The sequence below is a fragment of the Cryptotermes secundus genome, unplaced genomic scaffold, assembly GCF_002891405.2.
Source record: "Cryptotermes secundus unplaced genomic scaffold, Csec_1.0 scaffold403, whole genome shotgun sequence".
Taxonomy (NCBI): Eukaryota; Metazoa; Arthropoda; class Insecta; order Blattodea; family Kalotermitidae; genus Cryptotermes; species Cryptotermes secundus.
Genome location: NW_019739948.1, coordinates 21,812 through 35,394, shown reverse-complemented (window position 1 = coordinate 35,394; position 13,583 = coordinate 21,812). Strand labels below are relative to the sequence as shown.

General features: G+C 44.3%; 1 protein-coding gene across 1 annotated transcript in view; it reads left to right on the top strand.

Moving 5' to 3' along the window:
- Positions 1-13,583, top strand: part of LOC111872097 (carbonic anhydrase 1) — a 132,815-nt gene that overhangs the window by 111,745 nt on the left and 7,487 nt on the right. The window contains exons 3-4 of the mRNA XM_023865649.2: positions 6,484-6,602; positions 9,892-9,987. Of these exons, the coding sequence (XP_023721417.1) occupies positions 6,484-6,602; positions 9,892-9,987 (215 nt within the window). The remainder of the gene's footprint in view (positions 1-6,483; positions 6,603-9,891; positions 9,988-13,583) is intronic.

The window sequence follows — 13,583 nt, the reverse complement described above, 5'->3', positions numbered from 1 at the left end:
TTTGAGGTTTCCACGGCGGTGACTATGAACAATGTCGCCTTCTGCAATGTGGCGCCGTGTTGATATTTTGTTAACCGAGGTTTCGGAGTAACATATCGCCTTCATCTTCAGGGTATAAGAATGCAGGATATAAGAATACAGACGCCTGTTCACGCTGGTTCATCGCTCGAGGATTTCTTATACCCTGAAGATACGTTCCTCCGAAACGTTGGTTAAAAATATGCACACGGCGCCACATCCCAGAAGACTACATTCTTTTAAAAATAGTCCACGACCGTCCCCGTCCTTTCCAGTTCGGTGTTCACAGTCAGTCGGCCATATACGAGTATATTTCCATCTAAGGCCGTGCCATAGCTCAGGCGGTTAGTCGTCGGGTTCCCACCGCGGCGGCCCGGGTTCAAGTCCGGGTCAGGTCATGTGGGATTTGTGGTGGACAAAGTGGCACTGGGGCAGGTTTTCTCCGAATACTTCGGTTTCCCCTGCCAATCTTCATTCCACCAATTGCACCACAGTCACCCTCACCTATCATCTGTGGCTGGTACAATAAGCCAGAAGTGGCCGCAGTAGCAAGTGGACTCACGTCTCAACCCAGGAGAAAAATAAAAATAATAATACTGCCATCTACTGACAGCCTTCTTAAGTAAGCTGCAAGTAACATGCATGTGATGCACCAGCCGGGATGGCTCAGTCGGTACAGCTACGGGCGACTGGCTGGACGACTAGTGTTTGTTTCCCGGCAGAGGCAGAGATTTTTCTCAACTCCACATCTCCCAGACCGGCTGTGGGCCCCACCCAGCCTCCTATCAAGTGACTGCCGGGGGCTCTTTCCCCCGGGGTAATGCACCAGAGACGTAAAGCTGACCACTCACTTTCGTCTAATACCGAGGTTAAGAATAGTGGAGCCATACCTCCATTCTTTATACGACATCATGGAGTGGTGCTTAATTAATTAAGCCTAGGGATAACTCTATCTTTACACTTGCCAGTTCTTTAAAAATGAGTCATTTGGGGGGAAGAAGAAATGAGTCTGCTTTGAATTGCAAAGAAATTATGGATTATATTAGACCGAAATGAACAAAAATTAAATTCGCCCAGCAATAACGTGTAAACTTCTAACACCAGATTTCGTTGAAATCTTCGAGTAATATCGAACATGTAGCACGTGGACTGTAGATGCGACCCTCCCACATTATGTTCATTTTGTTCATCTGTGAAAAGTAGTTGCATGAAGATCAAGAGTTACTGTTTGCCTTGGAGCCCAGACAACCGCTGCAGTTGCTGTGCGCTGCTGAAGCCACTGGCTCCGTCGTTACTGACGGGATGTGTTTTAGTTGGGAGCTCAGTGAGTCGATGAGGACGAAGCAGGATGTGTTTCGTCATCCGTGGATACTGACCCTCCCCTGGCAATTATACAACCACAGAATATGAACTCCATTTGTCAGGCTGGGCTCAAAACGTAATTAATTTCATGCCGCTGAAACATTCAGAGAAACCAACAGGCCTACGAAGGGTTCTGTCTTCTGGGACAACGACGTGTAGTCCGTTGAAAGTCAACCGACGTTTCGACGAACATATCTCCTCCAAATTCATGATCGAAGTATAAGCCAAACAAGAAACCTGTTTTCCACCTGCTTCTACCCTGGTTTCTCGCTTGGCTTATTCTTCGACCATGAAGATGAAGGCGACATGTTACTCCAACGGCGTGCACGCCGTTCTATCCCAAAAGATATAACTCTTCATAACGGCCGCTTTGAGAAGCTCAAATACTAAGCAGTAGGTCTGCGTTTGTTTTTGAACCTGTCCCTGCAAAGACTGTGAGTCGAAACAGCTGTCGCGTGGAAAATGGCCTTCCCGAATATTTGGTCGCCATCTTCCTCTTGTTGCTTTCCCGCTCTGCTTTATAGTCACCCAAATGTCTGCTATATGTCTATTAGGGTAGTCAGTTCTCGCACAAAGAGCAGACGTTTATCTGCCAAGCATTTCGTGACTAAAAGTGTTTTTCTTTTGATATCCCTTTGTAAGGACTGTACATAGTTCTTCCACAACAAATCCAGTATAATAAATATAACAATTATAGAGATAAATAAAGCGGTTGAGCTGTCAGGATAGTTGTGTCTCTAACGTTACAATCAAACCTCATGACTCGTAGTACGCGGGTTCAAATACCCGGCGGAGGTCGTCGAATTTTTAAGGGCGGAAAAATTCAGGGAACAAGTCCTCCGGGAGGGACTTTAAGCTGTGGGTCCCGTATCGTAGCTTTACGGCACGTAAAAGAACCTCATACCTCCAAAGGAGGTCACTGGGCCAAAATTGCGGACGTTTCCCGCCCAACAGCAGTCACTAATACCTCCGGTAGATGGGGGAAGCATTATAGATACTTCTCAGCTAGTAGAGCCGGTCTCGCTGGCTGGGCGGAACTGATGGTAAGCGCCAATACTGGTAGGATATAGAGGCTGGTAGAAATCATAGAGGGAAGCACAATGGACCACTACAGGTCTAAGTGCATGGGGAAACCACCCTCTCTAATAACTAACTAACTAACGTTACAATCAAGGTTTTTCAAAGTCCCTATTAAGATATGTGGCTCGCAGTGGACCTAGCCATGTTTCGAGTGCTTGGGGACGATCGGAGGTCAAGTCGTTATACTGATATGGCGGTAATTCTTCATCACATTCCTCCAATCAGATGTTCCATTTCTTTAACAAATGTATAGGAGGCCATTTCGATTGGGAGTCGAGGTAAAGTAACCATTTCTTAAGATTTTAGAAACGTCCATTTTTCAAGGAAACGCAATATTTTTTAAATTGTTTTAAAATATACATTCTTAATGTCTGCATTTTCTGGCTTTTAGGTTATCTCATTACAAGAAATCTTAAGATAAAGGTAAAGTTATCCCTGTGCTATGAAAGCGTATGGGGTGGTGGATGTATAGATCCACGTATTCTTGGCCTCGGCATTATACGGAGGTGAGCGGTTAGCTTCACGCCTCAGATGCTTTACCCCCAGGGCATGAGCCCCAAATTATTATTGGATAGGAGGCTGGGTGGGCCCCAGAGCCGGTCTGGGCAACGTGGGGTAGAGCTAAGTGCGGATTCATTCGTACGTTAACCAGGGTCTTTTGAACCCTGAAACATTTAACTGGAGCCAGTGAAACTCTGGCCATTTGATTGCAAGGTGCAATGCCGCTTGTCAATGAACCCCGTCCGGACCCCTCGAAAATCTGTTCCTACTCAGTCCCGTGCCCTGTTATAGACAGCTGATGAGTTGAAACCATTGGGAACCGAAGTAACGAGTACAATTAAAAATTATATACAAAAGTTGTTAGAAGATTAAATTCGTATGACTTGATGTTCTCACATCTGTGGTTATATAGAATTATATCCTCTGGGATGTGACGCCGTGCAGTCCGTTGAAAGTTAACAGATATTTCGGAAGAACATGTCGCCTCCATCTTCAGGGTCGAAATATATGCCCAAGCAGAGCTCTACACGCTGCCTGCTTCATGCTGGTTTCTTGCTTGGCTTATTCGTCTAACCTGAAGTAGTTCCTCTGAAACGTCGGTAGACTTTCAACAGACTACACGGCGTAATATCACAAAACATGTAAGTCCTCAGTTCAGAATAGTTTACCTTAACGTCTCCTGTATAAAGAGACTGTAGAGGGGAGTGTATAAAACTATAGTACGAGTATTTTTTTATTGCTAGTGGGGTAGGACTAAGTCCCTTGCACTCCGGCTACTTCTGGCCTATTGTACCAGCCCCAGATGATAGGTGAGGGTGATTGTGGAGCAATTGGTTGGATGGAGATTGGCAGGGGAAACCGAAGTACTCGGAGAAAACCTGCCCCAGCGCCACTTGTCCACCACAAATCCCACTTGACCAGACCCAGGATCGAACCCTGGCCGCCGCGGTGGGAAGCCAGCGACTAACCGCTTGAGCTATAGCGTGGCCTAAAAAATCTGTAGTATTACTCATTGTTGTAAACTGGGGTGCAACTGGAGCTGTCGCCCTGGTGGAAGACCGTACTGTAAATTCATAATATTTTAGTAGGACTTTTGGACTTTCAGAGCGGAAGCTGGAGGATATTTCGGTAGCTCGTGCACTGCTCCATGTGTTGTTAGGATGCTCAAGCAAAGAAGGTTGGATTGATGGAACAAGTAGTACACCGGGGAAATGAGAAAAGCGTGCGCAATTTTAGTGTGGAACCCCGATGAGAAGGGATCAGTTGGAATACCCACGTTTTATATGAGCCGTGGACTGTTTTGATACTCACAGGAATGATCAGTGACGGGTTGTGTTGAACCCCACAGTGATCTTTGATTTCGCGTTAAAAAGGGAGAATTTTTGACCAGCTGGTCGACTATAAGCTTCTCAATAATAAATCTAATCCGTTCGGTTAGTAAGTATGCCAGTATTGTCCTCTCACCTTTGTCTTCGCCTTGCAAATTGTTGCTTTCAAGGAAGTTGCCCCTCTCCTCCAACTGCCTTTTGGGATGTGTCGCTGTGTAATATGGTAGGTGGTTACTGACGTTTCGAAGGAACGCACTTGCTTTATCATCTGCCCAAGGCAGCGTCTGCCTCTGAGATTTCAGTAACCGTCTACGAGAGCCTAGGGTATCACACCTTCCTAAACATCGCCATGAGGGCCTCAGCTTTCGGTCTCTGTATGCAGGCTTCTCTCTGTCCTGCCGAGCCGTTATGTCCGGCTACTTATAACGACCCCGTTCTAACTGCTCTGACAACGCAAGTCACAAATTTCTTCTTCCTGAACGCCGTAGCTCCACGAGGAACTTCCAGATGTTACTTTCTTTCATGCAGATCGCCTCTGAGCGCAATGGGGACCGTGGACACGCGGAATTCATCGACGTGCAATTTCCTTCGTTCCGCACATACCAGAGCACGCTCCGTTGAAGTCAACGGGTAGCTGAAAGTATTAACTCGGGAGTCATATTCGTAACAGAACAAACAGACTCCGTAATTTTAGTCCGCAAGCGAACTATACCGATCGAGCGACCGCCGCTTGTCGGTGAAGTTAGTGCCAACTTTAGCGGATAGACGGTGTCGCGTGGTCAGCGCAACGGATCCCCACGGCCGTTAATTTCGTTTTACTAGACCAGAGCCGTTATTTCCTTGAAATAGCTCCTCATTATCCTCACGAGGCTGAGAGGACCCCGTTCCAGACCCACTACTTCTCAGAAAATCTGGTAGCGCCGGAAATCGAATCCTGGACCTCTGAATCTGTAGCCAGGAACTCTAGACTACAGAGGCACTATCCCTATTTAATTCTTACATTAGTAATACTGAGGTGACGAATGTCATTACATATTGTCATGATTTTAGTGACTGTAGACGGGGTTTGGATTGGTAATTGGAATTACTGAACACTTACAGATCTTAACTACAAGTAACTATAGCGCTATCGCAAATTCACACATTCTACTGTTCACTACAGCGCGTACTTTAGTGATCTCAGCCTGCTGTGCCTCCACCAGTCGTTGTCTGATAACGGCTTCTAACGGCGGACCATCCCCTTTTTCTGGGTTCCCGAACTGTCCCCATGCCTCAGCTACCAAGTGCGAACAGCAACAGCTCACAAGGGCTGAGCCGCAGCAGTTCTCTGTCTCACTCACTCACTCACCAACCTACTCATTCCACTACATTAAATCTCTCAGAGCCAGGGTCAATTTCGGAGTTACTTTACGACTGGCGGTTTATCACCAATCAGTTCGTCTTGACGCCAAGCCCCTTGAGAATCACGACCAGACATTTTTTTAATTGAACCCTTACGGTAGTAGTCCTTATGTGATGGGTAACTCTGTCCACTAGCTCGTCCTGATTGTAACATCTCGGCACGGACCGCACAGAAAACACCGTTCCTCTGTTGCTGTTCAATTGTTGCTTAGTTAATCTCGCAGCAAATACAATTCCCCTGTTGATCTGCGGGCCTCCGCCTAGGAACGGCCGCTGTAGGGTCGCCTTTCTCGCGTTCGTCTCCTAGCAACGCGTCTGCATGCCACAATAACAATGATAATAGATCGTATTATTTTGTTGATGATAGCACACCTTCGTACATGCAGCCCTTCTCGCACAATTTCAAATCTTGGAAAACTCTTACTGAATTCTGTATAGAGATTTACATATTTCCAGAAATATTTGCTAACTGATTGAGATCCACAATGCACTTATATAGGACACACCGTGTGAAACCGTTTACTTTGTCTGAATCTCAGATCAGCTTGACTGAACACGACTGTCTTGGTGCGACAGAACTCGCTGCAGTATATTATGAACAGAAGACACACCATTAGTGCTAATTATATTATTCCACTTTTTACTTTGTTTCTTTTCCGTTCTCTGTTATTTGTTTGTGTCTCGTTTGCTTCCTTTATATATCTTCTTCGTTTCTTTCCTTTGTGTTCAGAACTCGGACAGCTTCATACTCTGGTGTTCGAAATTAATATTCATGGTTTTTGTCGTGTTTCAGAACTTGTCGGCGGTCCTCTTGAGGATTCGTACAGGCTGCAGCAGTTCCATTGCCACTGGGGCTTCAGCAGCGACAAGGGTTCTGAGCACACAGTTGACGGGCAGTCCTTCGCGGGTGAGGTGAGCGTCTGCCTGCACGGAAGTAGTCACCTACACGAAACGTTCATCTTTGTCCCTAGAAAGACATCACCTGCAGTCACAGAACATTCAGAACCGGTTAAAACGCAAGGGATTTCTCCAGTTGATGAATCCAATTTTCTTAATGCCAGGAGCAGATGAACTGCGCGGGCTGCCGTTGGTGGAAAAGACAGGGGCGTTGTGTAGTGAACACCATCCTGTATTTTGCGAAACTTGGATAGCTCGGTCGATACAGAAACTAACGTGTGGTGTGTACTACTTGGGAACAGAAGTTCGATTCTTAGTAGGCTGTGAGATTTTCTCTTCTCAACAGCGTCCAGCCTGGCTCTAGAGTCCGCCCAGCCTCTTGCACGTTGTTTTGACGCGGGTGGAGTTGCCGTGCAACGAACCTGACCTCTGCTTCCATATAGTACCGAGTTTAAAAACTCACGGAGCTGTACCTCCACTCTGCCATATGTTTTCATAGCGTAGTTGCTTATTTAGGCTTAGGGACAAATTTACGTTTGCCTTCCGTGCTTTTCTGTCTTTGTATGACGGCAGATCTGTCGAAGTAAGATGCGCAGTTTGGACGAAAATTAAACTCACGAACAAATCTAGTGACTGAAGTGGGGCATAGTGGAGTGGAGTGACATACGCCATCAATTTTAAGTTCTCCTAATTTAATTTTGAGGGGCAGTCTTAATGATGCAACTTCTTGTCATGATCGTGGGCTGATGGCGCGCTACGTTGTCACGTCTTTATAAAATTTACTTCAACGACATTTTTCGAACTTACATGGCATTCATCGGTTAAATACTTTTACGGAATTGCTACACTATAGCCCTTTTCGCAGTTTGTTTTTTCTAAAATTTGGTTAATAAACAATCTCCGTAGCCTGTAGTCCGCAAGTGAACTATACCAACAGAGCGACCGCCGCTTGTCGGAGAAGTTAATGCCAACTTTTGCGGATAGAGGGTGTCACGTGGTCATCGCAACGAATCCCCACGGCCGTTAATCTCGGTTCTCTAAACCGCAGCCGCTATTTCCTTGAAATAGCTCCTCAGTTATCATCACGAGGCTGAGTGGACCTCGTTCCAGACCCGGTACTTCTCAGAAAATCTGGTAGTGCCGGGAATCGAACCCGGAACCTCTGGATTTGTAGGCAGGAACTCTGACCACTATACCACAGAGGCGGTCTAAAATAGTTCTAAATATTGTCTAATTTTGTTACTCAACAATAATTGGGACTAGTTTAACCAAGCATTAGAACAGCAAGCTAGATAAAGCAATACAGTACAACAATTATACAAAATATATACCCAGTGATGATGTCGAAAGATGCCTTTGAAGTGATTTTTATAAAAAGTGACAACATAACCCACGAAGTCTACGAGCACAACAAGAATTTGCACCTTGATGACTGCCCCTGAAAATTAAATCGTTAACCAGTGCAACAGAATGTTGAAATGTAATATTTTATTTTTCATCAAAATGATTGTCGAAAGCGGTCAAGTCCCTGTACACTTACGGCGAAACTGAACTGTATTTTTTTATTGCTAGTGGAGTGGGGCTAAGTCCCTTGTACTGCGGCCACTTCTGGCCTATTGTACCAGCCCCAGATGATAGGTGAGGGTGATTGTGGAGAAATTGGTGGAATGAAGTTTGGCAGGGGAAACCGTAGTACTCGGAGAAAACCTGCCCCCAGCTTCCGACCGCGGGCCGCCGCGGTGGGAATCCAGCGACTAACCGCGTGAACGATGACAGACAAGAGAAACCCGTCCCAGGGACCGGCTGTGGGGTACATGTCTGTAGCACAGTGGGCGGTCATGTGATGAGAATGTTACGTATCGCTACAAGACTACCCCTGTTGCTTCGGCAACTTCTCAGCCACATCAGTGAGGCGGGCTGCTATATCTACTTCCTGCAGGCGATTACATTAAAGTTCTTTTCACTTGTAGATGAATTATTCAGCCACAACTTATCAGTTTCAGAGGGTATGTAGCGGCTAGAGTTGTTATTAATATCTCATATACTGTACTGTACTAACTCCTGGTTTCAGAACAAGGTTACTTTCTTTGAAATTAATGTACCACACGAAAATTAATTTACCGTTAATTTTAAATCGGCAATTAGAGGCATGGCGAGTTCAGGTGGTACATACATGTATGTATGTAAATAAGATATGTAGGGAAAGTTCACTGCACACAAAGAAAGAGAGATATTAAGTTTTCATAATTTTTGTAAGCAAATTATTTAGCTTAGCATTTTGCGACGATGGTGTATAACAACAAACGTGATTATGGAGTCTTCTATAAGCACCTTGTGAAAGACTCGATCACCCTTATTACCACACGGTATCCTCACAAATAGAGACCACAGCTTTACGAATGCTAAATTAAATAATTTTCATAATTTTGTAAACATATTGTCCGAGGTCCGATTTCCGGCAGGGATAAGATTCATCTTTTCTCCATAACGTCCAGGCCGGCTTCGGGGCGCACCCACCCCCTGTACAATGGGTACCAGGGGCTCTTTATTCGGGGGTAAAGCGCTGACAACTTACTTCCATCCAGTGCTGTACCTCCACTCCCCCAAACGTCTTCATGGCATGGTGCTTATTTAATTAAACACAGATAAAAACAAACTCCGTGGCCTGTAGTCTGCGAAGTTAGTGCAAATTTTTGCGGATAGAGCGTGTCACGTGGTCAGCGCAACGGATCCCCAAGGCCATTAATCTCGGTTTTCTAGACCGGAGCCGCTATTTCCTTGAAGTAGCTCCTCAGTTATCCTCATGAGGCTGAGTGGACCCCGTTTCAGACCCACTACTTCTTAGAAAATCTGGTAGCGCCGGGAATCGAACCCGGAACCTGTGGATCTGTAACCAGGAACTCTGACCACTAGACCACAGAGGCTACCAGACACAGAGATAACTTTACCTTTTTTCTATAAAGAGACTGTTAGGGAACTAGATCGGTTCCCGTAACTAGATGTAAGGGAGGAAAGATTCCTACTCCGTTAGGCTCGTTAGAAGGAACCAGCCTCAATCAGTGGATTGATCTTTCTTTCTTCTAACTGTATAAACCGAATAGGAACCTTTCCTTACTTCCAACTGATGATGGAAACAGATCCAGTTTACGAAACATTGTTTTTAAAGAAACCCCAAGACAATGGGCGATATGCAGAATAATATCTAATCATGTTTATTGTAGGCTTTGTGCCCACTTCCAACGAAGCGACGGAGCCAGAACAAGGCCGTCATCACTGTGAGTGACTCGTGTCCTTCCTGTTGCAGCTCCACTTGGTGCACTGGAACAGCAGTAAGTACAGGAGCTGTGGGGAAGCTGCTGGTTACCCCGATGGCCTTGCTGTATTGGGTGTCCTTCTTAAGGTACGTCATATGACATTCTAGTTTTAAAACATCTTTGATGGTGCATAATCGTCAAATAGTGACGTAAGTTTTTAAATCGTGTTTAGAAAGTCATTAGACTCTATTCAGAACGTGCCTCGAAGACTAAAATCACGAACACACAGGAAATTTCTTCTGTTGCTTTCCTTTCGAAGGCTTGATATACCCTCTGAGAGGTTCTAGACACAGAATATTTTATCTGAGTGGATGTGTTGCACCGGTTATGTATGAGATAAATGATAAGCACAATAAAACGTTTGGTCGGAAGACCTTGAGAAGAGACCACATGGGAGACTGAGAGGTAGATGGTGGATCCTAGAGAAACAGCCTGTAGTGTTCCGAGCTGCATTAAACTGTCTCGGTTAGAGTCAAGCAGTAGGCTTCCTAAACGCACCAGTGAACATTCAGAGTCCATAAGCGCAGGGAATTTTTTGACCGGTTGATTAAGAATCTTCTTTTCGGTGATGTAACCGTTTCTTTCGCTATTCTTTACACTTTCTCGGGGCTCCGCGTTGAGATCTTTGTAAAGAGCATGACGTCGGCATGTAGCTGATCGGTATGCATGAATTCCCAGGGCGTATGAACGGTGTCAGAGAGTCACGTGAACGACGAAATAGAGGGGAAAGGTGACGTGCAGAAGGTTAATTAATCACAAAAAATAGAGCCTGGATCTGATAGAAAGCACAGCTCACTATTGAAATATATTTGTTAAGGAAACTTACTAATTATTTTGTCTGTGCAGTTACTGCAGAACGTCAGGCTAATTGTAATTCGAACTGTATGCTTTAAGTGAGAGCAGCAGCTAATGGATTCGGAAGAGATCCCGTGCGCGGTGGTCATCAGTCCGGAATACTAGTTACTGCTTGGGAGGAGAAGTTACTTATTGGACTGGAAAGTCTGAAGCAACGCTGTGTAGCGAGAGTGTATTCGTTTTTGTTTCGAATTTGAAAATTTCAAAAGATATAAGTTCGATTCTGATTGTTGATTTCCACTGTCACAAATAACCTGGAGTTTTTAGAAGGAGATGGAATAGCGTGGAACCAAGGATTTATTATTTAAGTTCCGACTTTTCATCATTCCTCTGTTTACACGGCCCCTGTACATTGATTTAGTGGGAATAGATAAGAGGTCATAAATTCAAAAGTGAGAAAATCGTCCATAATTCCGAACTAGAGCAGTAAATGGCCTTAGCTAAACAGAAACGACATCGTCCGCTTCGGTTCGCTTTTAATATTGTTCAGCGTTCTCCTAAATCAAATACTGGATGTCCAGGGTAAAACAGTTTGACGTAACTAGGATTCGAACAAGAAACTGGCCGTTCAAAAGAGCGGTTACAACGAAGATCATGTATAATGGAGCTGGTTGATCAACCAATAAACATGTGTAGTTGGATAATATTTTATATATTTTAAGGGAGTCTGGATACGGTCTTACTGTGAATATATGTATTTTATTATTTACTTGTTATTATGATTTTAACATAAGCAACCTAACCTAACCCAACCTAACCTCTCTTCCCCTTCCATTTCGTATTACAGCTGCAACGTAATTGTTCCGCGGCAACAGTTTCATAATAGTTTAATTTTCCAATCCACTATCCTGACCATTATGACTGCAAGATTTACAAATGAAGAAAGGTTATAATCCAAGAATGTATTGAACTTTTGGGATAATAACATGCATGTCCTAGTCAGTAAACGTTTCAAGGAAAACCGTGAACCATACAGTCAGTTTTCATCTTGTTAGCAGAACAGGTCGGAAATTCAATCCATTTACTGTAATCGGCTTAACAAGCATGGTGAGGCTTCAGCATGTCACGGGTAGGAATTGAGAAAGTGCGTTCCTGTGCGTACAATGCACCTATTCCTTTGCCAGCTTACTACTTGCATAAGTCCAGTTGAAGCAACTTAAATTCGGGAGGTTCCTGGATCGAATTCCGTGGCTGAAAATCGTGAAGTTGTTGGCGGTTTTCCTTCGAGGCAAATTCCAAAATAGTATTTAGATCCCGAAGCGGAAATTACTTTTCAGAATTTATAGACTCTTAAGAGCAGTACAAAGGCCCAGGGAAATTGTATATTGTAGTGTTGGCTCGTGAATTCATTGCGACATGTATCATTGTCAGAACCGCGTAAGGCTGACAACCTTACCGCCATCTTTGAGCCGATTGTCTAGATAATGTGGGATCCTCAACGTCTCTCAACCCTATGGGCCTTCACTGCCTGTTACAGGGATAGCTTTACTTTTACTTTTTACTTAATCATTGTCAGAACGCATTGTCAGAACCACTGAAGGCATATGAAAGTTCTTCCTTAAAATAAAGCGCTCTGGGATTAAGTACACGGTGGCTACCCGCCTTTACCCATACTTCCAACCCTCCCTCAATCCTTATATTGCCCAGTTTGACGTTAAATCGATCCTACAGATCCACTCTACCCGCTGTTTGATATTGTTTGACTACTTTAGTCTGGCAGAGAGGGACAAAAAAAAAGGGGGGGGTTAAGAAAATTCCCGGGGGCCCATAGGGTACTGAGACGTCGAGGCTTTCACATCTTCTAAACAAGGAAAAATTGCTCCCTCAGTGATGGGAATTACATATGTTTCGTTTTTGAACTGAAGCCAGGAAATTCTACAAAGAAAACTCAGTTTAACGAATACAGACGTCATAAGTCAGAGTCAGAGTCAGGGTCACATTGAAACTGAAGGGCAGTCAGTCTGTCTGTCTATGTGGGGCGCCCTCGCTGACGATAGGTTGGGTCTGTCATTTGTCAGTCATAGTTGGTAGTTTTAGCTCATTGTCAGTATGCACAATTATTTACAAGTTTACAGTTATTGACTAATCCTATGTACAATATATACAAGGACTCTTTCAATCCAGGCTCACTACAGCTAGTAGTATCCGCTACAACGGCAGTCTTTTCGTTTGAACGGTCGTCTGCTTGACCGCCGCCAAGTTTAACACTCTTATACTCTCTATGTCGGGCTTAGCCTTGTCCGATGTTACGAACATTCTCATTATCATGATTTTATATGACTTCTGCTTGTTTCCTGAATAATTTTGTTATATAGTCATATATGTACGCTGTTGGTCTACGCCGATGATGTGAATCTACTGGGTGATAATGTAGATACCATAAAGAAAAACACACAGACTTTAATTGACGCAAGTAAAGAGGTTGGTCTAGAAGTAAACACAGAGAAAACTAAGTATATGTTACTGTCTCGTCACCAAAATGCAGGGCACAATCATGACATAAAGATAGGCAACAGATGTTTTGAAAATGTGGCACAGTTCAGATATCTGGGAACAACGATAACAGATCGAAACCTGATTCAGGAGGAAATTAAGAGGAGATTGGACTCGGGTAATGCTTGCTACCATTCAGTCCAGAACCTTTTGTCTTCTTGTCTGCTGTCCAAAAACTTAAAAATTAGAATATACAAAACTATAATTTTGCCTGTGGTTCTGTATGGGTGTGAAACTAGGTCTCTGACATTAAGGGAGGAACATAGACTGAGGGTGTTTGAGAACAGGGTGTTGAGGAGAATATTTGGACCGAAGAGAGATGAAGTGACAGGAG